This window comes from Scyliorhinus torazame, chromosome 10 (genome assembly GCF_047496885.1).
Source record: "Scyliorhinus torazame isolate Kashiwa2021f chromosome 10, sScyTor2.1, whole genome shotgun sequence".
In the NCBI taxonomy this organism is placed as follows: Eukaryota; Metazoa; Chordata; class Chondrichthyes; order Carcharhiniformes; family Scyliorhinidae; genus Scyliorhinus; species Scyliorhinus torazame.
In genome coordinates this window covers 207,862,307-207,888,844 of record NC_092716.1, presented here as the reverse complement: position 1 = coordinate 207,888,844, position 26,538 = coordinate 207,862,307, and the positions used below count along the sequence as shown (strand labels likewise).

Here is a 26,538-nt window from a genome sequence, read left to right as displayed (position 1 = left end):
AATTGAACCCGGGTCCCTGGTGCTGTGAGGCAGCAGTGATGACCACTGTGCCACCGTGTCGCCCCGTGCAGTTAGGGTGTTCTCAGCACTGGTGCAAGAGCTATTGTAGGGTAGATTAGAGAGAGTTTTTGTTAAACCTATACTAGTAGTGATTGATGGTAACACTGAGCACCTGGACTATAGAAGTGTCCATTGTCCAATGCAAGTGGGTTAGAAAAGGCAGGCAGACCTTTGTTATACCTGACAAGTTCAAGGCTATCCAACTTGGATCAGTAGATCATCAGGTATCTGTGTATCAAACTTGTTCAGAAGATCATCAGGTTATTTATGTAATGAACGAATATACCAGAGGTCGACTTCATCGATTGACTTTGGCTCTCAATTCCCAGTATTGTACAAGCAGAGTTCATTATGCCTATTCAATCATACTTTATATCACATGCAATAGTGGTGCTTTGTTCTTTCATTAAAATTGGTGCTGCATGATAGGGTCCTGGTTCTTCTAGACGTGGAGTCATCGAGGCTGCTAGCTACGGTGTGAAATGGCAATGGTTCTTCAGTATTAATGTTAAGTTAATGTCCCATATGTTGGGTATTGCTGAGTATAATAGTCTTTTTTCATGTGATGTCTGCAAAATCCTACAGAACAATGCTGAGTGAATTGTTGACCTATGAGTTCTTGCACTAGGAATTGGTAGCAGAAATACCCAGATTCCTTACTCTCCATTGCTATTGATTGCCCAAGTGGGACAGAAAGTGGCATATGGGACTAAGCACGACTGTTCTTTCGAGGAACCAGAACAGGCACGACTAGCCAAATTGACCTGCTTCTGTGCTGCAAGTTGCAATAGCTCTATTCAATCATCTGCAATAGAGGCTGTGCCCGTGGTGGCCCCTTCTGAATTTTTCTGATGGGAATCAAGGTAGCAAATGTGCAATAATTCCATTCATAAACTAGCACAGGGAGTTTCTTCTTACTTCCCTGTCTCAATGTCAAGGTGTCTTGTGCGCTGTACTGACCATACTGGAACAGTGAGGCCACAAGGTGTAGTCAAATACCACAAGGCAAACAGAATATTATAGAGTCAGGCTTTAAAACATTTTTCCCAAACCAGATCAGACCAGACAAATATCCAAATTGACCAACAGATTCTGTTGTGCAAATTTCATATAGTGCAGGGTGAGACTGTTTGATTGTAAATGAGAGAGCAGGACCACAGCACCTTAGGTCAAACGTTGCATTTAATAAAAAATGTCAACAGTTATTGTAAATCCAATTTCATTTGTTCCCCAGACATTTGTGCACAATTTTAGTAAACAGCAAGACAAGCTCAGTTTCATATTAAACAGAATACTGCATTGCAATCAAATGTTAAAGCAGCAAGTCTCCAGATTTTTTTTAAAAACAATGTTTTCTCTTGCTTTCCTTACCGAAGACACTGGCTGGAGTATGACTGCATGGTTTCCAGTTAGCCTGGAGCAACTCTTCATGTCTAACTGGACAGCTGGCACTAGCAAGCTACTCAATAGTGTGGACATCATGGCCAAATATGATCATGTATCCACATGAGTGGAGTCAAACAAACATCTGATTGAGACTTGTAGGAACAGGTCTCCATTCAGCCAATCAGGCCTGTTCCACCATTCGATTGAATTATAGCTGATCTGCACCACAATTCCGTCTACTCACCTTTAGCCCACAGGGGGAAATTGGTTAGTGCCACTTAGACAGACTTCCATCAAATTACCAGTAGCATAATATCAATGAAGAATGCCATCCAGTCAGCACTGCCTGCCTCTAGGGAATTAGCAAAATGCTGTGTAGCAACTTCACAAACAAATTTCTCCCCCCACCTTTCCTCTTAATAAGCTCGCCAAACAAAAATCTATACCTCAAAGTTTTGAATTTTTCCACTGACCAAACGTCAATAGCTTTTTGAAGGAGAGTGTTCCAGATCTTCAATACCCATGTGTGATTAAGGGCTTTCTTACATCCTCCATGAAGTGGTTAGCACTGCTTCTCACCGTGCCAGGGACTGGGGTTCAATTCCGGCCTTGGGTCACTGTCTGTGTGGAGTTTGTACGTTCTCCCCATGACTGCGTGGGGTTTCTTCCGGGTGCTCCGGTTTCCTCCCACAATCCAAAGACGTGCCGGTTAGGTGGATTAGCCATGATAAATTGCCCCCTTAGTGTCCAGGGATGTGCAGGTTAGGATATGGGGATAGGGTGGGGATTTTAGGATAGGGAGGGCTGGACGGGGGAATGGACATGGGTACGGTGCTCTTTTGAAGTGTCAGTGCAGACTCGATGAACCAAAAGGCATCCTTCTGCACTGTAGGGATTCTGTGATTCTATGAACAACCCAGCTCCGAGCGTTTTGGTTATTCTCCCTTGTTTTGATCTTCTTCACCAGAGGGAATAGTTTCTCTCTACGTACCCTGTCAAATCCTTTAATCAATTAGATCATCCCTTAATCTCCCATACCCAAAATTACATGTCTAATCCGAGCAACCTGCCCTCATAGTTTAACCCATTTAACCAACGTATCATTACAGTGATTTGGCTCTGCACCCTCTCTCAAAGCTAACAAATCATTCTTGAGGTGTAATACCCGGAACTGAACACAGCACTCCTTTTTGTATCTTACCATAGCTTTATACAACGGTGTATAACTCCCACCATTTTATATTCCAGCCTCCCTTAAATAAAGGCCAACATTCTTTTAGCCTTTAAAAAAATTTTAAACTTCTGTTCAGCTTTGTGATTTCTGTACTTAATCTATCAAAATCCCATTGCAACTTTCAGCATCCATCTACGTTACTTACTGTGCCCAGTATGTACCCAGCCATGTCTTCAGAAAACTTGGACATATGGCTTGCCTTTCCTCAAAGTTATTAATGAGTCACCGGCTGTTTAAATCGATATAGGGTTGCAGGCTTTTTATACACTGCTAGCTCAGCTTGCCTAGCGAGATCGGAATGAAATTATAAAATCTTCCAGGCAACTTATTGGATAATGCAGCCTAAAATAATTATGAAGAAGAACTGTTCTTGAACTAGTCAAGTCTGGAAAAGAGGTAACTAAGAAGGGACTTGATAAAGAGTTGTAAGCATTAATAACTGAACATGGAAAGATAAATCTGGAGCAAAAGTTCAAGTTAAATTGTGACACGACAAGCTGGCAGAGATTTTCAAATTTGAAAAAAGGCACATGTAAGGCTAATGTAAGTAGGTTCTTCACAGAAAGAATAAGTAACCCATGGAATAGATTTCCAGGTACAACGGTGAAAGGAAACATATATAAGAGATCCCTTGATTCTATAAGGGGTGAAGCTTGGTTCCTTTTAACTGGATGAGCTGGAATAAGCTGAATTATCTTCCTCATCCATACAAGATGATCTGATATTCAATTTAGGCAATTTCACAACTAAATTACACAATACGGTATACATTGAAACAAAGTCAAAAACCATTCCCCAATGAAAACTGTAATATATATAAATGGTTACAATTATATAAGTTATAAATGGTGCAGTCTGCTGTTTATTGAAACCCAACTTATATTTACAAATGGGCAATAAGACAATGGTGATTCTGAATGGAGAGAAGGCACAAGATAAACGATGAATCAAACCTCATAAATGGCTTATGAATTTACAATGTGTTTTTTTTTGCCTGTTTTTCATATCTACATATTATTCCATCGTAATAGTGTAACATTGTAATAGTGTAACATTGTAATAGTGTAGACATTGTTTTAGGTGCCAGTTCCCATTTCACAACATATTCCCACATTTTCCAAATCGGACCAAATAATTTATTTATTTATTTTTAAATTTAGCGTACCCAATTCATTTTTTCCAATTAAGGGGCAATTTAGCGTGGCCAATCCACCTACCCTGCACATCTTTGGGTTGTGAGGGCGAAACCCACGCAAACACAGGGAGCATGCGCAAATTTCACACGGACAGTGACCCAGTGCCGGGATCGAACTTGGGACCTTGGCGCGTGAGGCAGCAGTGCTAGCCACTGCGCCGCCGTGCTGCCTAGACCAAATCATTTAATCAAATAGGTACCTCATTGGATCTTCGAGATGGATGACAGGCATTCAATAAACCATTTTTATTCTTATCCTTTCTGAATCATGTTAGGTGATTGCTGCGAGTGCTCTCTTAATATCGCTTTAGTTGTTTATTTTTCATTTCATTCAGATGCAAGTTTGATTTTTCCCATTTTCTTCAGGAAACTGCACACAACACAGATCCAATGGGCTGAATGGCCAACTTCTGTGCTGTAATAACCCTATGAAATATGGGTTCTCATGAGAACAAGTTCCTCAAAGCTAAATTTAATTCATACGGGCGAGAAAGGCTTGCAGGATAACAAATGCACTAAAACAATTGTCTAAGGACTATGCAAATTGAAGAATAATATGGGCCACAGAACAACTTGAGAATATTTATTGTTTGACCCAAGTTTTTGCATGCACTGCAGAGGACTTAAGGAAGGGAGTGCCTCTTATGGATATTGAGATGCCAGTAAACCAGTGATCCTGGACAAATTGTATTAACGCAAAGCATGTAACCTGAATTGGGTGGGTGTGAAGTTATCCAACATGCATTTAGGCAAGAGAGTATGGCGGATGTATTCCAATGCTGCTCAAGCTTTGCATCCTTTGCATTAATATGCCGGCTCATGTGAAGTCAGATTTAAAATGTTCCCGCTGCATACATAGGCATTTGTTAAGAAAAAGACTCAATTGTTTAATGGGCACCCTCAAAACATGGAAGTTTCTTTTGTGGGGCGTGTGCTTGTTTATAGAGTTCTATTGCTCTCGGGCAGAAATTAATGTTTGGTGTTTATTGATGTTTTCTCACCCCACCTTATAACCAGCAGGTACTGATCTGGTACTAGTAGGAAAACAATGCTCCTGGTTTATCTAACTGGGGAGCTTTGAGTGTACTGAACTGGAATCAGATGGGGTCCATTGAACAAGGGTTATTCTGTCCTGGTCTTTGACATGTATCTGCGCACAACCTTTTAGAGAATTGGTTCTATCTTTCAAATACATATACTGGGCTAAACTACTGCGGTACCAGAGGGAAAGACATAACAGTGATGATATAAGCAAGAATAACTGATTTATAGGTAAACAAAAATTAATGTATAAAATTAATAAGCTTGACAGCACTTCGTCCACATGCTGGCTCCAGTTCTTCAATATTCTTTATCATAATGTTCAACTTCAGCTGAGAATGAAAGAAAGGGAAATTAATTATATATTGTACATTATGCTTTTGGTCAATTTCTTTTTACTTATCAAGATGAATAGCTTTGGTGTTAGCTGACGGAACTTTTTTTTCCTTTGGCCAGCCAAAGTCAGCATAAGTATTCCTACGTCAAGTATAACAAGCCCAGATACAAAGTAAAGTTTCCATTATTTTTTCACAATAATGCACCCTAACTCTAGCCTGTAAAGAACATGGCCAACTGCGCCAGTGTGTGCGGCAGCTCAGGTGTTCAATTCTTTCAAATTAACTGGTTAGTAACCTCATTGATGTTTATAAGATTTTGCCACACAAAAAGTATGGCTACATTTGGTTGCATGACAACAGTTGTTGCACCTCAAAAGGAATTAATTGTACATGAAGTACTTTTGGAATAAGATACAATGGGGTATAAATGAAAAGCTTTCTTTCCACGTTGTTAACCTAGAACTGTGGCCTTCTGTATTGTGACAGTTGGAAACATTTTGCATAAAGCACTGATACCATATCACAGAATTATACTGCACGGATGCCATTCGGTCCATTGCAGAGGTGTCAGCTCTTCGAAAAAGCAGCTGAATTAACCCTAGTTTCCTGCAACTTCGCAAAGATTTCCTTTTTAAAAAATAAATTTAGAGTACCGAATTCATTTTTTCCAATTAAGGGGCAATTTAGCGTCACCAATTCACCATCCTGCACATCTTTGGGTTGTGGGGGTGAGGCACGTGCAGACACGGGCCAGCATTTCAATTAAATACCCACCAGATCTTTGAAAGTTGGTACTGAATCTGCTTCCATCAACCTTTCAGGCAGCGACTCCCGATTATAACAACTTGCTACGTTAAAAACTCTCATTTCTATCCTCGTTATTTTGCTAATTATCTTAAATCCATGACTCCCCGTTTACTGACTCCCCCGCCGGGTAAAGTTATTTTCTCTTATTTACCCTATAAAAACCCCTTGGAATCTTGAGCACTTTGATTAAATTTCCCATAACCTTTTCTGCTCCAATGGAACAATCCGAGCTTTTCTCGTTTTGCACTTTCTTTAAGGCCTTGACATTCTTCATAAGGTCAGGTATCCAAAGTTGGACTCAATACCTCAGCTGAGGCCTCCAACCAGTTATGACTGAATTCCCATTAAGAAGCATTTCACTGCACCAATGATCAATAAGACGCAGCTTCAATCTATTTATGTTACTAACATTGCAGGTTGCTGACTTGCAGTCTGTGCTGTTTTTCTGGCGAACATGGTGTAACTATATCCGATTCTGGTTGAACTCTGGGGAGGGGGACGCGGAGGAGAAAAGAATTGCTGACTTTGCATACTGTTCAGAACTAGCCCTCTAAATTACTATAAGGTTAGAAGTAATGACCATTCCTGCTCACAGCTCGCCTTACATACATACAGCCTGTGGAGCACATTAAAGCAACAGACGCCGGTTACCATGCCTGAAAATCTGTCTCAACAACTATCAACCATACACTGCAACTGCGACAAAACCGATTAAATTAAGCAGCTGCATCATTTAAAGCCTCTTCTTCTTCAGGAGGTATTCACACTTATCCCCTTGCATTTCTTCACACACACCAATCAAGGGCTAAGTGCCATCCTCCAAAAAGATTTTAAAAGTTCCCCACTACCGAGTGTCATCACTTCCCTTCACTTAAACATTGTTCCTTCAGCCCAGTTATGTGAGACATAGCTGATCAGTTCTGCTGTGAAAATGTGTCCAATAGCAAACATGGAAGTGGAATCAGTGAATTTTGTCGTACAGAATTGACACCATTCAGCCCATTGCACCCTGGTTGGTTCTTTCCATAACAACACATAATTAATCAAACTGTTTTGATCTCTTTCCTTTGTGCAGTACCTTTTACAATATCTAATAATGAAATATTCAGAGGGGATTTTCCAGGCCCGTTTACCGTGGGTGCAAATCCCGTTATGGCCGCTGACTCTCGTGAGAGGGCCGTAATGGGATTTGCACTCTGGAGATCTCAGAGTAATCTCCCACCGCCCGCAGCATAATCAAGTTCTCACCCAGTGTGGGCGTTAAACTAATTGCCATCAATTTGAATACATTTGGCATAACATTGTATCATTCAGAGACTTCATATGTATCTCCCCCTGCCACCCATCCCCCATCACCGGCATTACATCACACAAGTGGGAATGACTACTGCTCTCCGGCAGTGGAGATGGCCGTGCCCAGGAGGGGACGGAAGCCAGTGTAACCCCCGCATGGTCAGTGACAAGATAGGGTAGTGCAGCACCTTGGCAGTGCCAATCTGGCAGTTCTAGGTTGGCAGTGACTTGTCTGCAGGGTCTCCAGGGAACCCCATGTGGGGGTTCCAGCTGAGCAGCGATGGTTGTTGGGGTGGGGTGCACTTAAGCCCTAATGCCAGCGATGGTGGTGGTGGGTCTTCACTTTCTTTTTGTGTCCCTTTATCTCTGTAGAGCTAAGCTTACCAGCGTCTTTAGGCCTCGCCCCTCAAGAATGACTGGCCAAAATATGCCCCTCTGCTTTTTTTGGGACTAAGTGTCAGAAAACCTGACCCTTTCTCGGAGGAACAACACGTTGTTTTTTTAGTCAGAACCTGACACTTATAGTTTTGGGGGGAAATCCCACCCATTGCCTTTATTCGTGAAGACAACAGGATGGCAAGGTGCGGACTATTCCACAACCATTGTTAATCACACTTATGATAAGTTAGTGGGAGACATTAACAAAGAACAAAGAACAAAGAAATGTACAGCACAGGAACAGGCCCTTCGGCCCTCCAAGCCCGTGCCGACCATGCTGCCCGACTAAACTACAATCTTCTACACTTCCTGGGTCCGTATCCCTCTATTCCCATCCTATTCATGTATTCGTCAAGATGCCCCTTAAATGTCACTATCGTCCCTGCTTCCACCACCTCCTCCGCTAGCGAGTTCCAGGCACCCACTACCCTCTGCGTAAAAGACTTGCCTCGTACATCTACTCTAAACCTTGCCCCTCTCACCTTAAACCTATGCCCCCTAGTAATTGACCCCTCTACCCCGGTTATACCCTTATACCCTTTCCACTTCTTTCAAGAATATTATACAGGAGGCATTGGATCTTGGCTGAGAACAGATTCATAAGCTACACGAAGTTGGATATCTGAATGACTGATAGGATTAGCACCTGAATTTGTAAAGTCTCAGGTTAAAAGAAAAGGTGCAAACCTCCTTGAAGTAACTAAACTCAGGAACATAGGAATAGGGTCGCATATTTCATTCATCAAGCCTGTTCTACCATTCAATTAGATCATGGCTAATCAGAAAGGACCCATCCTGAAATCGGGCTCTATTGCTAAGAAATTAAACAGAACTGACAATAATGCAATGTCATTGAGTTTGCTTAGAAAAATAAAATTACCAATGGAACTAAAATTTTCATTTTATTTAATTTCAGGGAATTAAAATGCTAATGGCTGTAACAACTTTACCAGCTACCAGTCACTATGCATCACCCAGTCCAAAGCCACCACCACCTCTGGCACCAAAGCCAGACAAGGACAATATCAAGTTACAAAAAATCTTGAAGAGGGCTGCAAAGCGGAAGGCCGCACAAACATACTTACAGCCTGAGGATACATCAGATAAGTCTCATTCTTACTTATCTAAACCTTTTCGTTCTAGTCTGTCTCCTGTTAGTGAAGCTAGTCCTGACCTAGAACACTGTGAGCACCGTTCTCGATCTCCACGATCCCTTCAATCTTATAAAATACCAGGATTAACTTTGCCACCTTACAGACAAGGTCCTGCAATAGTAAACCGTGCACATGTCGTAAGTCCGTATCCTACACATAAATCGTTCTACAAGGGCAAAATCGAGATTCTCCCAAAAATAAAAATCAGTACCCCACAGACACCAGCTGAGCAACAGAACCAAGCATTCAGAAACCTGCCACAGCCTATCGTTCCTGAAAAGACATTCGCCATTCCAAAATTTCAACCAGCTATCAAAACACAAGAACTGCCCAAATTCTCAATACCACCACAGTTTTCCCCAAGCTTTTATACCCCAAGATTATGGCCTGGCATTGAGGTCTCCTTCGAAAATGTCTCCACAGTTACATCTGGTACATTTAAAGCTCCGGTTCCTGACGTTCATATTGTTAACGTTTGTGGTGCCAATGGCCCCAATACTGATGTGACTAGTGCTGCAGTTCCTGTGTTTGAAACTTACAGAATAAAGACACCTACCAATGAACCTTATCTGGAAAACTTTCCCAACACTCCAAGGGCAAAGACCCCCATACATGAAGCTCCAAGGGCAAAGACTCCTCCTACCTATGAAGCTCCAAGGGCAAAGACTCCTACCTATGAAGCTCCAAGGGCAAAGACTCCTAACTATGAAGCTCCAAGGGCAAAGACTCCTACATATGAAGCTCCTAGGACAAAGACCCCCACCTATGAAGCTCCAAGAGCAAAGACCCCCACATACGAAGCTCCATGGGCAAAGACCCCCACCAATGAAGCTCTAAGGGCAAAGACCCCCACCTATGAAACACCAAGGGCAAAGACCCCCACCTATGAAGCTCCAAGGGCAAAGACCCCCACCTATGAAGCTCCAAGGGCAAAGACCCCCACCTATGAAGCTCCAAGGGCAAAGACCCCCACCTATGAAGCTCCAAGGGCAAAGACCCCCACCTATGAAGCTCCAAGGGCAAAGACCCCCACCTATGAAGCTCCAAGGGCAAAGACCCCCACCTATGAAGCTCCAAGGGCAAAGACCCCCACCTATGAAGCTCCAAGGGCAAAGACCCCCACCTATGAAGCACCAAGGGCAAAGACCCCCACCTATGAAGCAAGGACCCCCACCTACGAAGCTCCAAGGGCAAAGACCCCCACCTATGACCCACCAGGAGCAAAGACACTTAGAAATGAGCTGCCTCAAGAAACACTTACCAAAAAGGTTGACAATAACCAAACTTTTGAAAATGATGACCTCACAGTTGGCATTGGTACTGTTGAAATAGAAATCCATCATGCAGAGATGACAAGCACTTCGATAAAAAAAACAGAAACTGAATCCAAGCCTTGTGACATGGTTGTTGAACCAATTAACCAAGAAAGGGCCAAGTTATTTCCTAAAGAGGAACATCAACTGAAGTCCCAAGAGAAAGCTAAACCTCCTAGAATCAAGACCAGTGGTTGGGCTCGTCTCAAGAAACACATGGTAGTGGAAGAGGAGCCACCAAAGTTCCCAGAACCAGAGTCCGAGCTATCACAGTCAGAATCACAAGAACAGAACCAAGGCAAAACAGAGGATAGGAAAGGAGAGTCTCAAAAGACAAAAGGATCACGGGCTAATAAGATGTGGGATGCTGTGCTATTTCAAATGTTTGCTGCTAAAGGGCACACGGAAAGCGAACAGGAGTCAAGCCAAGACAACTCCAAGCAAACTCAGCAGGCAACTCCAGTATTCAGTAGCCGTCTGCCTCTTCTGCTCTTTAGACCTCGATTTGATGCAAGGAAATTAAAAGAAGCAGCTGAAAGACCCCTGAAGAGGATTAGTAATACTCTGATTGAATCAGGGCTGCATCGCAAAGCTATTGATGATGAAGAACTTAAGGACTTCAATCGGACTGCAAAAGGCTGGCCAACAAAACAAAAAGAAATAAGTTGAACAGGCAACTAGCAAAACAAAATAAGCAGCAGGCATCCAGTAGTCTTTGCACTATTGGAGGAACAAGAATTACATATATACAATAGCATCTATGCTCCCAATATTGAATAGTTTTTTTCTTACATTAAACTCTTATGCATATAACAAAGTGTTACTGAATGTAATAAACTGTAATTTCAACCAGGTTCTGCTTTTGTGAACAATGTTTAGCTTGCTATAATCTATTAATCGGAAATCATGCATCAGTGGTTCAATTGGCATGTGGATGTATTCTGATTGTTTAAAAAAAGATTGATGGAAAGACTTGTAAATTGACGGACTGAAAAAGACAAGGTAAGCTATGGCATGAAGATTCAAAGATGACATGAAGAAGGACATTTAAAGGAAAACATGAGTGTGACGATCATTCCTTGGCACAAGAGGCTGTTGCCAATGATGAGCATTGGAGAGAACTGCAGTATGTGCCAGATAGCACAGGGGCCTCTCAGTCCAGCATTATTATTTCTAACTCCAATGATTAGGAATTTAAAAAAAAACTTTACAGCTTCAAATTTATCTTTATGTAATATTTTCCATCTTCCTTCAGGTAAATAGGTGCACAAAATGTTTACAGTCCAATACCAATTGAATTTCACAGTTCTGTACCAATGAGATTCCATGGTTCAACAAGGAATTGAATTTTGATATGACCACATATGGTTTCTCAATACCAAGAAATATATCTTGATACCAAGGACGGCATTGGTTAGCACTGGTGCTTCACAGCTCCAGGGTCCCAGGTTCGATTCCCAGCTTAAGTCACTGTCTGTGCAGATCTGCACGTTCTCCCTGTGTCTGCATAGGTTTCCTCCGGATGTTCCGTTTCCTCCCACAAGTCCCGAAAGATGTGCTGTTAGGTAATTTGGACATTCTGAATTCTCCTCTGTGTACCCGAACAGGCGCCGGAATGCGGCGACTAAGGGATTTTCACAGTAACTTCATTGCAGTGTTAATGTAAGCCTACTTGTGACAATAAAGATAAAGAACAGAGGGACCTTAGAGTGCATGTCCACAGCTAATTGGAAGTAGCAGTAGAAAGTAGGTGGTCAAGGCATGTATTGCATGAGATGTAGAATATAAAAGCAGGGAGGTAATGCTAGAATGGCACAAAACCGTAGTTAGGCCACTGCTAAAGTGCTGTGTACAAGTATGGCCACCGCACTGGAGGACTGATTTGATCGCACTAGAGAGGTGACAGAGGGTGTCGCCAGGGGTAGAGAATATTAGCTCGGTGGAAAGAGAGGGGTTATTTTATTTGGAACAGAAGTGGCTGAGAGGAAATTTAATTGAGATGTATAGTACAATGGGAGAGCCAATCAGAGTGGGTGGGAAAGATGCTCCTGAGGCAGAAAGGTCAATAACCAGGAGGCACAGATTTAAAGTGACTGGTAAAAGGTTGAGAGGGGAGTTGAGGAGAATCCCTTTCCCAGAAGCTTAGTGGGGATCCGGAACTTATTGGCTGAAAGGTTGTAAAAGTAGAAACCCTCAATCACATTTAAGACTTGGATATTCACTTGGAATGCTATAACCTACAAGGATATGGACCAAGAACTGAAAAGCAAGGTCAAGTTGGTTGGCTCTTTTACGATTGGCACTGACATGATGGACTGAACAGTCTATTTGTGTTATAAATTTCTATGATTCTATGAACATCAATTATAATTCACATTTCTATAGTACCTTTGATGTAGTAAAATGTCCCAAGACACATCACATGGGCTTTGTCAAAATAATCAATTGATACCGAGCTACATAAGGGGGTATTAGGGCAGATGACCATAAGCTTGGTCAAAGCCAGGTTTTAAGGAGCTTCTTAAAAGGATGAAAGAGAGATAGAGATTGAGAGAGATGGAGATTTAGGGAGGAAATTTCATCTTTTAGCTGGCACGCAAACAATGGCCCAAATGGCCTCCGTCTATGTCAAATGGTTCCATTCTGTGCCATGGATTCCTAGAATTCATTACACCAGAGTTGTCTTTGGTTTCATTATGTCAAGCTGTTCTTTTAGAGGTTCCTCAAAAATTATTTTGGAAGTTGATGGTTTCATGCTTTGTCACATGACTCTGCACCTATGTGCACCAAAACGTGAATATATTTAAAATAAACTATTTATCCATACATTTGCGAGATGAGACATTTGGGAAATTCCACGCTTCCTAACTTTGCACTAATTGAGTGCCAGGTCAGATAAACAGCTTCCTTGCATGATCCTGACTGTGTTTAAATCCTTGTCACATGGAAACTCATACTGCCTCATTCCTTTTCCTGAAACCTATCCAATAGTGGAGCCTATCCAATCTTTCTTCAAAATACAAATTCTTCAATCCTGGCAAAATCCTTTTAATTACCTCCATGCCCTCTCTAATGCAATTGCAGCCTTCCTGTAATGCAGTGTCCAGAACTGTACATAGTCAATCATCCTAACTTGGAAATATATCATCGTTCCTTCACTGTCGCTGGGTCAAAAATCCTGGGACTCTCTTTTCAGTTAGGACACGGGGGGGTGCACGATTCAGCTAATTGGCAACAAAGTCCCATAGTGAGCGCGTTTAGCCGCATGTTTCCCGGCATTCGCAGTGCCGAGATACATGGCTATACAATGTGACTCGTGTTGTATAAGGGGCCTCTGCAGGGAACACGCAGCCGAGGCTGCACATAGTCCGTTTTATACACTGCTTTGGTCTGTGCCTTACAGGCTGACCTTTTGTACAGAGGTTAATAGAGATCCCCCGTCCCTCACAGGGGAGCTTGTACTTTGCAAGGACCACGGGGAAGATAATCGTTCCCACCGTGTAGGTCTGGTGCGGGACATTACACCTTTCCTAACAGCATCGTGGCTGTACCTACACACATGGACTGAAGTAGTTTAGGAAGACAGCTCACCGCCACCTTCTCAAGGACAATTAGGGATGGGCAACAAATGCTGCCTGGCCAGCAACACCCGTGAGTTAAGAAATACAAAAATACTCTGGCGGTGGCCTAACTAATCTTTGGTGTCAGTGTAAAATGGGCAATATCGGATCAGTTGACCATTACAGTTGTCTCCCGATTATTAGAGAGGGTAAGGGTGTAATTTATAAGGATGTTACCAGGACTGGAGAATTATGAGGAAAGATTAGATAGGCTGCCCCATAGTCAATCCAATGTTCTCCAAAAGTTAAAATTATCAGCGACATCTCAATTTCTTAGATAAATGCCAAAATGGGAACTTCTTTGCTAATGTTCTGTTACTACATTGACACAAAAGATAGAAACAACTGGAAATATACAAGTCTGTCAGCATCTGAAAAATAGATCCAGATTTTGGATTGAGTATTTCCATCGGAAATAAGAACAATTTATTCAGCTGAATAGCCAGAATCTAAATATTCATTTGTTGTTGAGACGCTGACTGCTCTGTTGTTTATTCCCAGTATTTACTGTTTTCACCCAGATTCCCAATATTTTTCTTTCATCTTAAAGTGTGACTGTCTAAGTCAATGGAAGCAGTCTGTATCTTTTCTATTTAAAAAAAAAAAGTTGTAGGGTAATTTAGGGGTAATTTAGTGGAACTGATAACTAACATTTCCCCCACCGGGTCGGAGAATCGCCGGGGGCTGGCGTGAATCCCGCCCCCGCCGTGTCCCAAATTCTCCGCCAACAGAGATTCGGTGGGGGCGGGAATCGCGCCGTGCCGGTCGGCGGGAATCGCGCAGGTCGGCGGGCCCACCCCCGGCGATTCTCTGGCCCACGATGGGCCGAAGTCCCGCCGCTGTCAACCCTCTCCAGTCGGCGTGGATTAAACCACCTTGTGAACGGCGGGACAAGGCGGCGCGGGCGGGCACTGGGGTCCTGGGGGGGGGGGGGGGGGGGGCACGTGGCGATCTGGCCCCGGGGGGTGCCCCCACAGTGGCCTGGCCCACGATCGGGGCCCACTGATCTGCGGGCGGGCCTGTGCCGTGGAGGCACTCTTTTTCTTCCACCTTTGCCATGGTCTTCACTATGGCGGAGGCGAAAGAGACCACCTCCCCTGTGCATGCGCGGGGATGACGTCAGCAGCCGTTGACGCTCCCGCGCAGGTGTCGCCCGGTGAAGTCCTTTCGGCGCCGGCTGGGGTGGCGCCAAAGGCCTTTCCTGCCAGCCGGCGGAGCAGAAACCACTCCGGCACGGGCCTAGCCCCTCAAGGCAAGGGCTTGGCCCCTAAAGGTGCGGAGACTTCCGCCCCTTTGGGGCGGCCCGACGCCGGAGTGATCCGCGCCGTTTTTGGCGCCAAGTAGCGGACATCGCGCCAGTTTGCGGAGAATCCCGCCCTGGGTATTCATTGCATTGGTCATTGGGTGTAGCAACTTTATAAACCTCTTTGTGAAGAAGTTTACCATTTTGGTGTTCCTGACGAAACACCACTTGTTCACTTGTTAAAAAAGCTAAACTGATCGATGATTGGGCTTATTTTGAGGGAAAAAAAGTGGCTTTCAAAACTATGCTAATTTTTGTACCACCCATCTGTGCCAACCTAGTTCCTCCTCTTCTTTTCCACTTCTCAGTGTCACTTGGCCTCAACATTTTCTTGAGTTCAGACAATAGGTGAGGGGCACAGTTTAATACCATTTAAAATATCACTGAATGGTTGGTTCAACTGAGCAATGGTCAAAATATTCCATTAAAACGGGATAGCCTAATGCATTTTCTTCCATAATGTTATAGAATAGCCATGGAAGACAATGGATGGGATTTTCCATCCCCTCTGCGGTTTGATTTGTAGTGGCGGAGGCTGCCTGTCATTGACCTGTGGCAGACTCCTCTCATCCTGCCACTGTGAAAGGGTTTTCCTATTGTTCGCACTGCCCGAGGGTCACAATCAGCAGGGCTGGAAAATCCCGCCGGCAGGAACGGTCAGAAAATTTAGGCCAATGGGTAATATTACTATAAACTGGAATTGTTGTTCCAAGCAACTGAAGACCAATGGAAACCATCTGCTATCATTCAGTAACCCATGATTTGTTTTAATGAATACATATTCATGCCCCATTTCCTCACAACACAGCCTGCACCCATCCTGAGTGTCATACCTGTACCGATTCTGCATAGTAACTTCCACTAGGAAATGCAAAACGACAGCCAGGCTTTCTCAGCCTGATATAATTGAGACTGGTAACTTACGGAATAGGAACAAAATTGTTTGAAGCTTAAAAGGAGGCAATTTGGCCCATTGTGTGACTGGATATATTGGAAACAAATTTTGCCGTTCCAATCTCTCGCTTGGCTTTGTGTCTTTCTCTACTTCAAATATGTATCCAATATTTTTTCGAAAGCTGCAACGCTCTCCTCATCAACTATTGGGGAATTATGGAAACTAACTAGTGACCTACCCTGTGATGATACAGTTGGATTTAAGGAAATTCCTCTACCTGCTCCATGTTTAACAGAGGGTCATTTCATTTCAAATAAATTAGTGCTTAAATAAACGATTCGCCATTATTGACATAGCTGCCAAAATAATAAATTTTGTATAATATTCATTAATTAGAAAATGTCTATGACCAGACTAGCAATAATTTATTCACAGCTTGTTTGAAAAATGTTAAACTTAAATCTGTGAGGAAGCTTTGGAAAAGACATTCCATAATAGGCTACCTAAAAGAACTGCAGTAGGTTTTGAAATTCATTTACAGTTCATCGCACTTTAAATAGATCTCTCATCATCAAATTCCACCTTTGCGTTGCATGACGATACTGTACTGTTGTATAGAATATGCTACCATTTAATATGGTCAGTTCTGAATAAGCAAACAGCAGACCCCTTGCTCTGAATTGGAAACTCAAAATGAATGTAACAGATGCTTGACATGCGTACAAATAGCTGTCCACGGCTGCAATTGGGTTTGGGCACAGTGTTAACAGTGTGGTGCTGACTATGGTTTGTGGCTCATTAATTATTAGCACCCCTTGCTTTTAACTGGCTGATAAGTAGTTTTGTGTACTTCAGTGGAAAAAAAAAATCCCAGAATCCATGACTATATTTGAATTTAGATCACAGATGACCTGTCAATATATACCCCACTGTACTAACGTATCATAGGAATCCTCCATTATAAAGCTACTCTACCCACACAACAGACACTGGCTGAATTCTCCATTGTTGGGATTCACTTTTCCCACTGGCAGCACAACCCCACCCATGGGTTTCCTGGCAGCATGGACAGGTTACAATGGGAAATCCCATTGACAAGTGGCGGAAGATAGAATCCTACCACCAGCAAACGCCACACCACTGAGAAACACACGGCTGGGGAAGTGGAGAATCCAGCCCATTTTATTGAATGTATATTGTTCACAAGTATTATTCTGGGAGCATGGTAACAAAAGGCTGCAACCCACTGAGCAGCTAGCAGCAGCAATTTGGTGGTGCATGCGGAGGATGTAATGTCACCTGGCTGTCCATTACCGGCTTGCCCAAAAATTGCATTGAGTGAGCATCAGGTTTCCAAGGGGTGGGGGATTTAAACAAAAGTTCAAGTGCTGACTGCCTCATTTTCCAATGTTAATGGAGCAAGTGGAAATTGAAAATCACCTGTGTGTGTTCCACTTACTTGAGCCCATAAAAATGCCTGACAGCAATTACAAACTAGTTCTCAGAGTTTAGAGTAACATGTAAACCATCCAATTAGAATCCAGTCTGTAATTTACTCGCAGGGATCCTTATATCATGGTCCATACAAACTGTGGAATTGGATTACAGTCTGTAAATCACACCCAAGTACCCACTAATCTATACTTATCAATCACTGTAACCGCTTGATGAGATTCCAGTGTGAAAACCAGTTTCAGGGGCTCATTATTTTACATGTTTTTTTTTAGAAATATCTTTATTCAAATTTTTACATATTTTCAACAAACCCCCCCCTTACAGAAAAAAGAAAACACAAAGTACACCCCGCCCTTCCCCCCTCTGGGTTGCTGACCACATCCAAACGCTCCGCTAGAAAGTATAGGAACGGTTGCCGCCGCCTGAAGAACCCTTGCACAGACCCGCTCAAGGAAAATTTTACCCTCTCCAATTTAATGAACCCTGCCATGTCGCTGATCCAGGCTTCCACGCTTGGGGGCCTGGCATCTTTCCACTGTAGCAGAATCCTCCGCCGGGCTACCAGGGACGCAAAGGCCAGAATACTGGCCTCTTTCGCCTCCTGCACTCCCGGCTCGTCCGATACCCCAAATAGTGCTAACCCCCAGCTCGGCTTAACCCGGGTGTTCACCACCTTAGACACCGTCCTCGCAATACCCCTCCAGAACCCATCCAACACCGGGCATGCCCAGAACATGTGGCTGTGATTTGCTGGGCTCCCCGAGCACCTCCCATACCTGTCTTCCACGCCAAAGAACCTGCGCAGCCTTGCCCCTGTCATATGCGCTCTGTGAAGAACTTTAAATTGTCTCAGGCTAAGCCTGGCGCAAGAGGAGGAAGAATTAACCCTACCCAGCATGTCCGCCCACGCACCCTCGTCTATCTCCTCCCCCCATTTACCCTTTAGGTCCTCCACCGAGGTCTCCTCCTCCTCCTGCATCTCCTGGTAGATCGCCGAGACTCTGCCCTCTCCAACTCACACCCCCGAGAGCATCCTATCCTGGATCCTGAGTGCTGGAAGCAGCGGGAACTCCCTCACCTGCCGTCTCACAAATGCCCTTACCTGCATGTACCTGAAGGCATTTCCGGGGGAAGCCCGAATTTTTCCTCCAGCGCCCCAAGGCTCGCAAACGTCCCATCTAAAAACAGGTCCCCCATCCTTCTAATTCCTGCCCTGTGCCAGCTCAGGAACCCTCCATCCATTCTCCCCGGGATGGTTCTCCCGGATCGGGGACCAAACCGAAGCCTCTACCTCACCCCTGTGGCGTTTCCACTGCCCCCAAATTTTCAAAGTCGCCGCCACCACCGGACTCGTGGTGTAGCTAGTCGGCGGGAGCGGCAGCGGTGCTGTCACCGGTGCTCCCAGACTCGTGCCCACACAGGACGCCATCTCCAGCCTCTTCCACGCCGCCCCCTCCCCCTCCATTACCCACTTGCGTATCATCGCCACATTGGCAGCCCAGTAATACCCACACAGATTAGGTAACGCTAACCCTCCTCTGTCCCTACTCCGCTCCAGAAACACCCTTCTCACCCTCGGGGTCTTTTTCGCCCACACGAATCCCATGATGCTCCTACTGACCCGCTTAAAAAAGGCCTTAGGGATCAGGATGGGGAGGCACTGGAATATAAAAAGAAAAAGGGGCAGCACGGTAGCATTGTGGATAGCCCAATTGCTTCACAGCTCCAGGGTTCCAGGTTCGATTCCAGCTTGGGTCACTGTCTGTGCGGAGTCTGCACATCCTCCCCGTGTGTGTGTGGGTTTCCTCCGGGTGCTCCGGTTTCCTCCCACAGTCCAAAGATGTGCTGGTTAGGTGGATTGGCCATGATAAATTGCCCTTAGTGTCCAAAATTGCCCTTAGTGTTGCGTGGGGTTACTGGGTTATGGGGATAGAGTGGAGGTGTTGACCTTGGGTCGGGTGCTCTTTCCAAGAGCTGGTGCAGACTCGATGGGCCGAATGGCCTCCTTCTGCACTGTAAATGCTATGATAATCTATGAACCTCGGGAGCACCGTCATCTTCACCGACTGTACCCTACCCGCCAGGGAGCGTGGCAGCATATCCCACCTTTTAAACTCCTCCTCCATCTGCTCCACCAGCCTCGTCAAGTTGAGCTTGTGTAGGGCTCCCAGCTCCTGGCCACCTGGATCCCTAGGTACTGAAAACTCCTTTCCGCCCTCTTCAGTGGAAGCTCGTCTACCCCCCTTCCCTGGTCCCCTGGATGTACCACGAAGAGCTCACTCTTCCCCACATTGAGCTTATACGCGGAAAAGTCCCCAAACTCCCTGAGGATCCGCATCACTTCTGGCATCCCCCCCACTGGGTCCGCCACATACAGTAACAGGTCATCGGCAGACAACGACACCCGGTGTTCCTCCCCCACCCCCCCCGGACCAGCCCCCTCCAGTTCCTGGACTTCCTTAGAGCCATAGCCAAAGGCTCAATTGCCAATGCAAATAGCAAGGGGGATAGGGGGCACCCCTGCCTCGTCCCCGGTACAGCCGAAAGTATTCCGACCTCCTCCGATTCGTGGTCACACTCACCATCGGGGCTTCGTAAAGTAGCCTAACTAATGAACCCCTCCCCGAACCCAAACCTCCTCAACACTTCCCAGAGGTACCCCCACTCCACCCGATCGAAGGCCTTCTTCGCATCCATCGCCGCCACTATCTCCGCTTCCCACTCCACTGCAGGCACCATGATTATGTTAAGGAGCCTCCGCACATTGGTATTCAGCTGCCTTCCCTTAATAAATCCCGTCTGGTCCTCGTGAATCACCCCCGGGACAGAGTCCGCAATTCTGGTAGCCAACACCTTCGCTAACAGCTTTGCATCCACGTTGAGGAGAGAGATTGGCCTATACGACCCACACTGTAATGGGTCCTTCTCCCGCTTCAAGATCAGCGAGATCAGCGCCCTGGACATCGTCGGGGGTAGGGCGCCTTACCCCCCCCCCCTCGCCTCATTGAAAGTCCTCACTAATAGAGGGCCCAGCAGGACCATGTACTTCCGGTAAAATTCCACCGGGATCCCATCTGGCCCTGGTGCCTTCCCCGCCTGCATACTCCCCAGCCCCTTAGTCAGCTCCTCCAGCCCTACCGGTGACCCAAGCCCAGACACCTGCTCCTCCTCCACCCTCGGGAACCTCAGCCGATCCAAAAATCGACGCATCCCCCCCTCCTCCGTCGGGGGCTCAGACCTATACAGCCCCTCATAAAAGTTTCTAAATACCCCATTTATTCCCACCGTACTCCACACCGTGTTCCCCCTTTTATCCCTAACTCCCCCAATCGCCCTCGCTGCCTCCCGCTTCCGAAGCTGGTGTGCCAACATCTGGCTAGCCTTCTCCCCGTACTCATACACCGCCCTTTGCGCTTTCCTCCACTGCACCTCTGCCTTCTTGTTGGTCAACAGGTCAAACTCGGCCTGGAGGCTTCGTCGCTCCTTGAGAAGTCCCTCCTTGGGGACCTCTGCATACCTCCTATCCACCCTTAAAATCTCCCCCACCAATCTCTCCCTCTCTCTCCTCTCCTTCTCCTTGTGGGCCCTAGTGGAGATTAGCTCTCCCCTAATCACCGCCTTCAGCGCCTCCCAGACCACCCCCACCTGCACCTGCCCATTATCGTTAGCCTCTAGATAGCTTTCAATGCACCTCCGGATCTGCCCGCTCACCTCCTCATCCGCCAGCAAGCACACATCCAGACACCACAGCAGGCGCTGGTCCCTCTCCTCCCCTAGCTCCAGCTCCACCCAATGCGGGGCATGGTCTGAGATGGCTATGGCCGAATACTCTGTGTCCTCCACCCTCGGGATTAGTGACCTGCTCATAACAAAGATGTCTATCAGGTAGTAGGCTTTATGGACGTGGGAAAAAAAAGAAAATTCCCTGGCCCCGGCCAGACAATCCTCCATGGGTCCACTCCTCCCATCTGGCCCATTAACCCCCTCACCACCTTGGTCGCCGCTGGCCTCTTACTCGTCCTGTACCTGGAGCGGTCCAATGCTGGATCCAGTACCGTGTTGAAGTTCCCTCCCCATTATCAAGCTCCCTGCCTCCAGGTTCGGAATCCGGCCCAACATGCGCCGCATAAATCCGGCATTGTCCCAATTCGGGGCATATACATTCACTAATACCAGTCGCAAGAGCAGCAGGGTTTCTCAAGCGCTGCTTCATGGAATTAAAAGCAGAGCTGCTGGAGCCGTTGAAGGCTTCGATCGACAAGCTGGTCGAGACCCAGAAGACCCGCACCCCCTGCAGCTTACCACTCACCATCACATACCTATCTCCATTGTCTGCCACGATGTTCAGCGCCTCAAACGCTTCCCCACCAAAATCGCCACCCCTCGATTCTTTGCGTCCAACCCAGAGTGGATAACCTGCCCTACCCACCCCTTTCTCAGCCTAACCTGATCTGCCACCCTCAAATGCGTCTCCTGGAGCATAACCACATCTGCCTTCAGGTGCGCGAACACACGGGCCCTGTTGACCGGCCCGTTCAGGCCTCTCACATTCCAAGTTATCAGCCGGATCAGGGGGCTTCCTGCCCCACCCCCCTGCCGATTAGCCATCCCCTTTTCTAGGCCAGCCACGTGGCCGCACCTCCCGCACTCTCCATTCCCCCCAGCGGCAGACCCCCGCCCCGACTCTCTCTCCGAGCTCCAGCTCCCCTTTGGCCAATGCAGCAGCAACCCAGTTCCCCCCTCCCCCTTCCCCCCCCCCCCCCCCAGCTAGGTCCCCTCCCTAGCTGCGTTGCTCCCCCCATAGCACTCCCGTAAGTCAGCTGACTCCTGCTGACCCCGACCACTCCCGCCACTCCATCGACCCCCCAGTGTGGTAGTCTCCCCCACCCCCCCCGCTCCTGTCGATCAGCGGGCGCTCCTCTCCAACACCGCCCTTCGCCCCCCCCCAGCCCCGCCCCCTTCCTTAACACGGAAAAAAGCCCGCGCTTTCCATCAAACCGGCCCCGCCCACTCTGGCACAGCTCCCTTTTGCGGCCTAATCCCATCTCCCCACCTCGGGCCTCCCATCTCCCATCCCCCCAACGGGGCCCCGTCCTTCCAACCACCGACGCCCACACACTCACAAAACCCCCACTTCGAACCATTTCAACCTACCCCACCTAGCACCCAAGGAAACAATACAGAACAGAACAGAACATCCCCCAAAGCACAGTAACCACAGTAGCCCCCCGCGACCTCCCGTCACAATCGACCCTCAGTCCGTGTCCAACTTTTCGGCCTGAATATAGGTCCACGCCTCCTCCGGCGTCTCAAAGTAATGGTGCCGGTCCTTAAACGTGACCCACAGTCGCGCTGTCTGCAGCATCCCAAATTTCACCCCCTTCCGATGCAGAACCGCCTTAGCCCGATTGTACCCGGCCCTCTTCTTGGCCACCTCCGCGCTCCAGTCCCACCTGCTGCTCCACTCCTTTTTTACCCATCTTAGGACACACTTCCTGTCCACCAAGCGGTGGAACTGCACCAATATCGCCCGCGGCGGCTCTATAGACTTGGATCTCCTCGCCAGGACCCGATGGGCCCCATCCAGCTCCAGGGGCCTCGGGAAGGCAACCACGCCCATCAATGTGTTCAGCATCGTGACCACATATGCTCCAGCATCCAACCCCTCCACTCCCTACGGGAGACCCAGAATCCGCAGGTTCTTCCTCCTCGACCGATTCTCCATGTCCTCGAACTTCTCCTGCCATTTCTTATGCAGCGCCTCGTGCCCTCCACCTTCACCGCCAGGCTTAATATCTCATCCTCATTCTCCGAGGCCTTCTGCCGCACCTCCCGGATCGCCACCCCTTGGGCCTTCTGGGTCTCGACCAGCTTGTCGATCGAAGCCTTCAACGGCTCCAGCAGCTCTGCTTTCAATTCCATGAAGCAGCGCTTGAGAAACTCCTGCTGCTCTTGCGACCACTGCGCCCACGCTGTCTGGTCTCCACCCGCTGCCATCTTGGCTTTCCTCCCTCGCACTTTTCGCTGCACCAGAATTACTTTTTTCACCGCTCCACTCCTGATCCAATCCATACAGTGCCGGGGAAATCGTACTGTCACCTTCCCACACTGAGAACCGTCGATCAAATGCTGCGGGGGCCCCTAAAAAGAGCCCAAAAGTCCGTTTCTGGTGGGAGCTGCCGAACGTGCGACTTAGCTCAGCATAGCCGCAACCAGAAGTCATTATTTTACATGTTAATCATTTGAATGCCCTCTGCTGATATACAGTTGATAATTTGCTTGATTAAGTCTTTTATATAGTGATAAAATAAGTGAATACACCCAAATACAAGTACAACAAGGGTTGGTGCATGGTAAAACTGTCAGTGATGGCTGCAGGGTGCACAGAAAGGACTTGAAAGACTTACATTTATATTGCAGTGTACACAACCTAGCACAAACCTGAGGACACCCCAAACATATTATAGCCAAGGAAGTGTTATTGAGGAAGTGACGGCCATGATTTAACACAAAGATTTCTGGTGTCATTTTGGGTGCCATTGGTGGGATGTATCTCGACGGGCGTGGTGAAGAGATCTCGGCCCTTATTTTAACGGCACTTAGTGCCGAAAATGAGCCCTTATGAGCTTTTCACCATCACTAGCTGTCGCACCATCTGATTCACCAGACTCGCACCTCAGCATCTTGTCGCGAACAAGGTGGGGCTGCTTTTGAATGCTCCCTTACCACTCACTCCCAGTCAACATACAAGCATGTGTTTCCCAATTCTCTCCAGATCTCCGCCGTGGCGGTGATCCCACACATAACTAACGCCGGCTTAAAATCACCCCCACAGTTACTTGATGACATCGCCCCTCTCTATCAAAATGGCCTGCAAAGAAGCCCTACTTAACTGAGAAGCTATTTTCCATAAACACACTTGCTTTACATTTGTTCAAGAAATATTGTGTAAACAGGATGCATTTTTAGCATATTTATTGCAACAAGATATTCTGAAGTAATATTTTTTCTGTGGCTCCCTCTGGTGAAATTGATTGAAAATCTTAAAGCTCCCAGGTTACTCATTAATATAACTGATTCCTTAGTCAGAAGAAGAGGCAGGCAAACTTAACACTTGAAGGGAACTTGTTACTTGGAAATGGACTGTCGAGTATCTCAGATTGATACATATTTCATCACACAGACGCTCAATGACAATGCAGAATGAGAAATATGTAAAGACAGAACTTTACTACAATGTTGTAAAGGACCATTTTATTTTCCCGGTGTTGTGAAATACACAGTTTAGTTGGGTTTTCATTCTAATTATTAAAACACATTAGAATCTGCTCAGTTTTAATTTGTTAATATAATGTACATAAAGCTTTCTTTGAACCTACCCAGATGTGAGTTAGGACTCAGCACTCTGATCCTCAGACAAAATGGAAGATTTCAAACTACTTGGGGTTCAATTCCTAGCTGGAACTCAACTTTGACAGGAATTACCAGTCAGAAGCATGAAAGGTACAACTGTTAGCTCCACAGCATCCACTATCCTAACAAGCTAAACACAGCAGATCTTCATGGCTTTTTCCAATTTTTTCTTTATATTCCTGTGAAATGCTAAGGGGCACTTTTCTAGATTTTACATTTTAATGCAAGTTGCTGTACCTATACAAATTAAACCATCTCCCCCTCCTCCCCCTATACACTCAAATTCTCTTTTATGGCTCTGGTCTTGATGACAAATGCTGGCGATTACTACAATGAAAACAGGAAAGTTATACCAGGACACCAAAACAAGCCCATTTCCAAAAGCATGCTTTTTAAAAAGAAAATGACTAGGACTGTGAAAACCTGAAATAACCGGTTATGGCAGGTTATATGTGAAAAGCCGTTGTTTGCACATGGTAATGTCAGGAATTTAGTGCTGTGCAATGTTTACTCCCAACCTTCAGTGTGAGATTTCAGGGCAGAAAACCTGGCATTGCATGATTTTGTACATCCTGTGAGCATTATGCTTTTTATATTTTTGTCATGGGATATGGGGTTTGCAATGCCAATATTTATAACCCATCCCTAATTGCCCTTGAGAGCATTTAAGAGCCAATCACATTGGAATGGATCTGGAGTATGATGTGCCATCAATTAACACAAGACGAGTAGTGAACGAAACTGTGGCTTTAATAAGCTAAACAGAAAGCCTCCTGGCCACTGATTCTGAACTGGGGCAGGGCCGGAGATCAGCCACCTTTATACCGAGCCCGACGGGAGGCGGAGCCACCAGGCAGTGGTTTACCTCAATACATGTAATACAGTAACAGTTTACCACAATACATATAATACACTAACAGTGGTTTACCACATTCACCCCTGTTAAAAAAAGAGTCCAGCAGGGGTGAAGTGGACTTAAAGGTCGAGTCTGTCGGGGGCTTTGACCTTCCGCCGTGATTGCCTCAGTCCCGGCTGTGGTGTGTGCACTGGTGTCGAGACATGCGCGTCGGGAAGCGTGTTGTCTTCTTCTTCGGCTAGTAGTTGAGTCGGTGCAGTGGGGGCGGTGTAGGGGCGGGGGTGGTGGTGATGGTCGCTGGGGAACCTGCAGGTGCCAAATCCCGGAGGGAGACTGTGTCCTGCCACCCGTCATGATGTGGCACGTAGGCATATTGTGGGTTGGCGTGGAGGAGCAGGACCTTCTCGACGAGGGGATCTGATTTATGACTCCTCGAATGCTTCCGGAGGAGGATGGGCCCTGGGACTGTCAGCCAGAACGGGAGCGAGACCCCCGAGGTGGACTTCCTAGGGAAGGCAAACATATGTTCCTGAGGGGTCACATTGGTGGCAGTGCACAGGAGTGACCGGATGGAGTGGAGCGCATCAGGAAGGACCTCCTGCCAGTGGGAGACTGGGAGACTTCTAGACCGTAGGGCCAGGACTGTCTTCCAGACCGTCGCGTTCTACCTCTCCACCTGTCCGTTTCCCCGGGGGTTGTAGCTGGTCGTCCTGCTTGAGGCGATGCCCTTGCTAAGC

General features: G+C 46.4%; 2 protein-coding genes across 5 annotated transcripts in view; one reads left to right on the top strand and one right to left on the bottom strand.

The window, feature by feature from the left end:
• The window catches only part of prr33 (proline rich 33), a 73,953-nt gene extending 62,841 nt beyond the window's left edge, over window positions 1-11,112 (top strand). The window contains exon 3 of the mRNA XM_072466313.1: window positions 8,709-11,112. Within this exon, the coding sequence (XP_072322414.1) occupies window positions 8,709-10,928 (2,220 nt within the window). The 3' untranslated portion in view covers window positions 10,929-11,112. The remainder of the gene's footprint in view (window positions 1-8,708) is intronic.
• The window catches only part of lsp1a (lymphocyte specific protein 1 a), a 531,727-nt gene continuing 506,413 nt past the window's right edge, over window positions 1,225-26,538 (bottom strand). For all 4 annotated transcript variants that reach the window (XM_072466314.1, XM_072466316.1, XM_072466317.1 and 1 more), the window contains one exon: window positions 1,225-5,248. In XM_072466314.1, coding sequence (XP_072322415.1) covers window positions 5,217-5,248 — 32 coding nt within the window. In that variant the 3' untranslated portion in view covers window positions 1,225-5,216. The remainder of the gene's footprint in view (window positions 5,249-26,538) is intronic.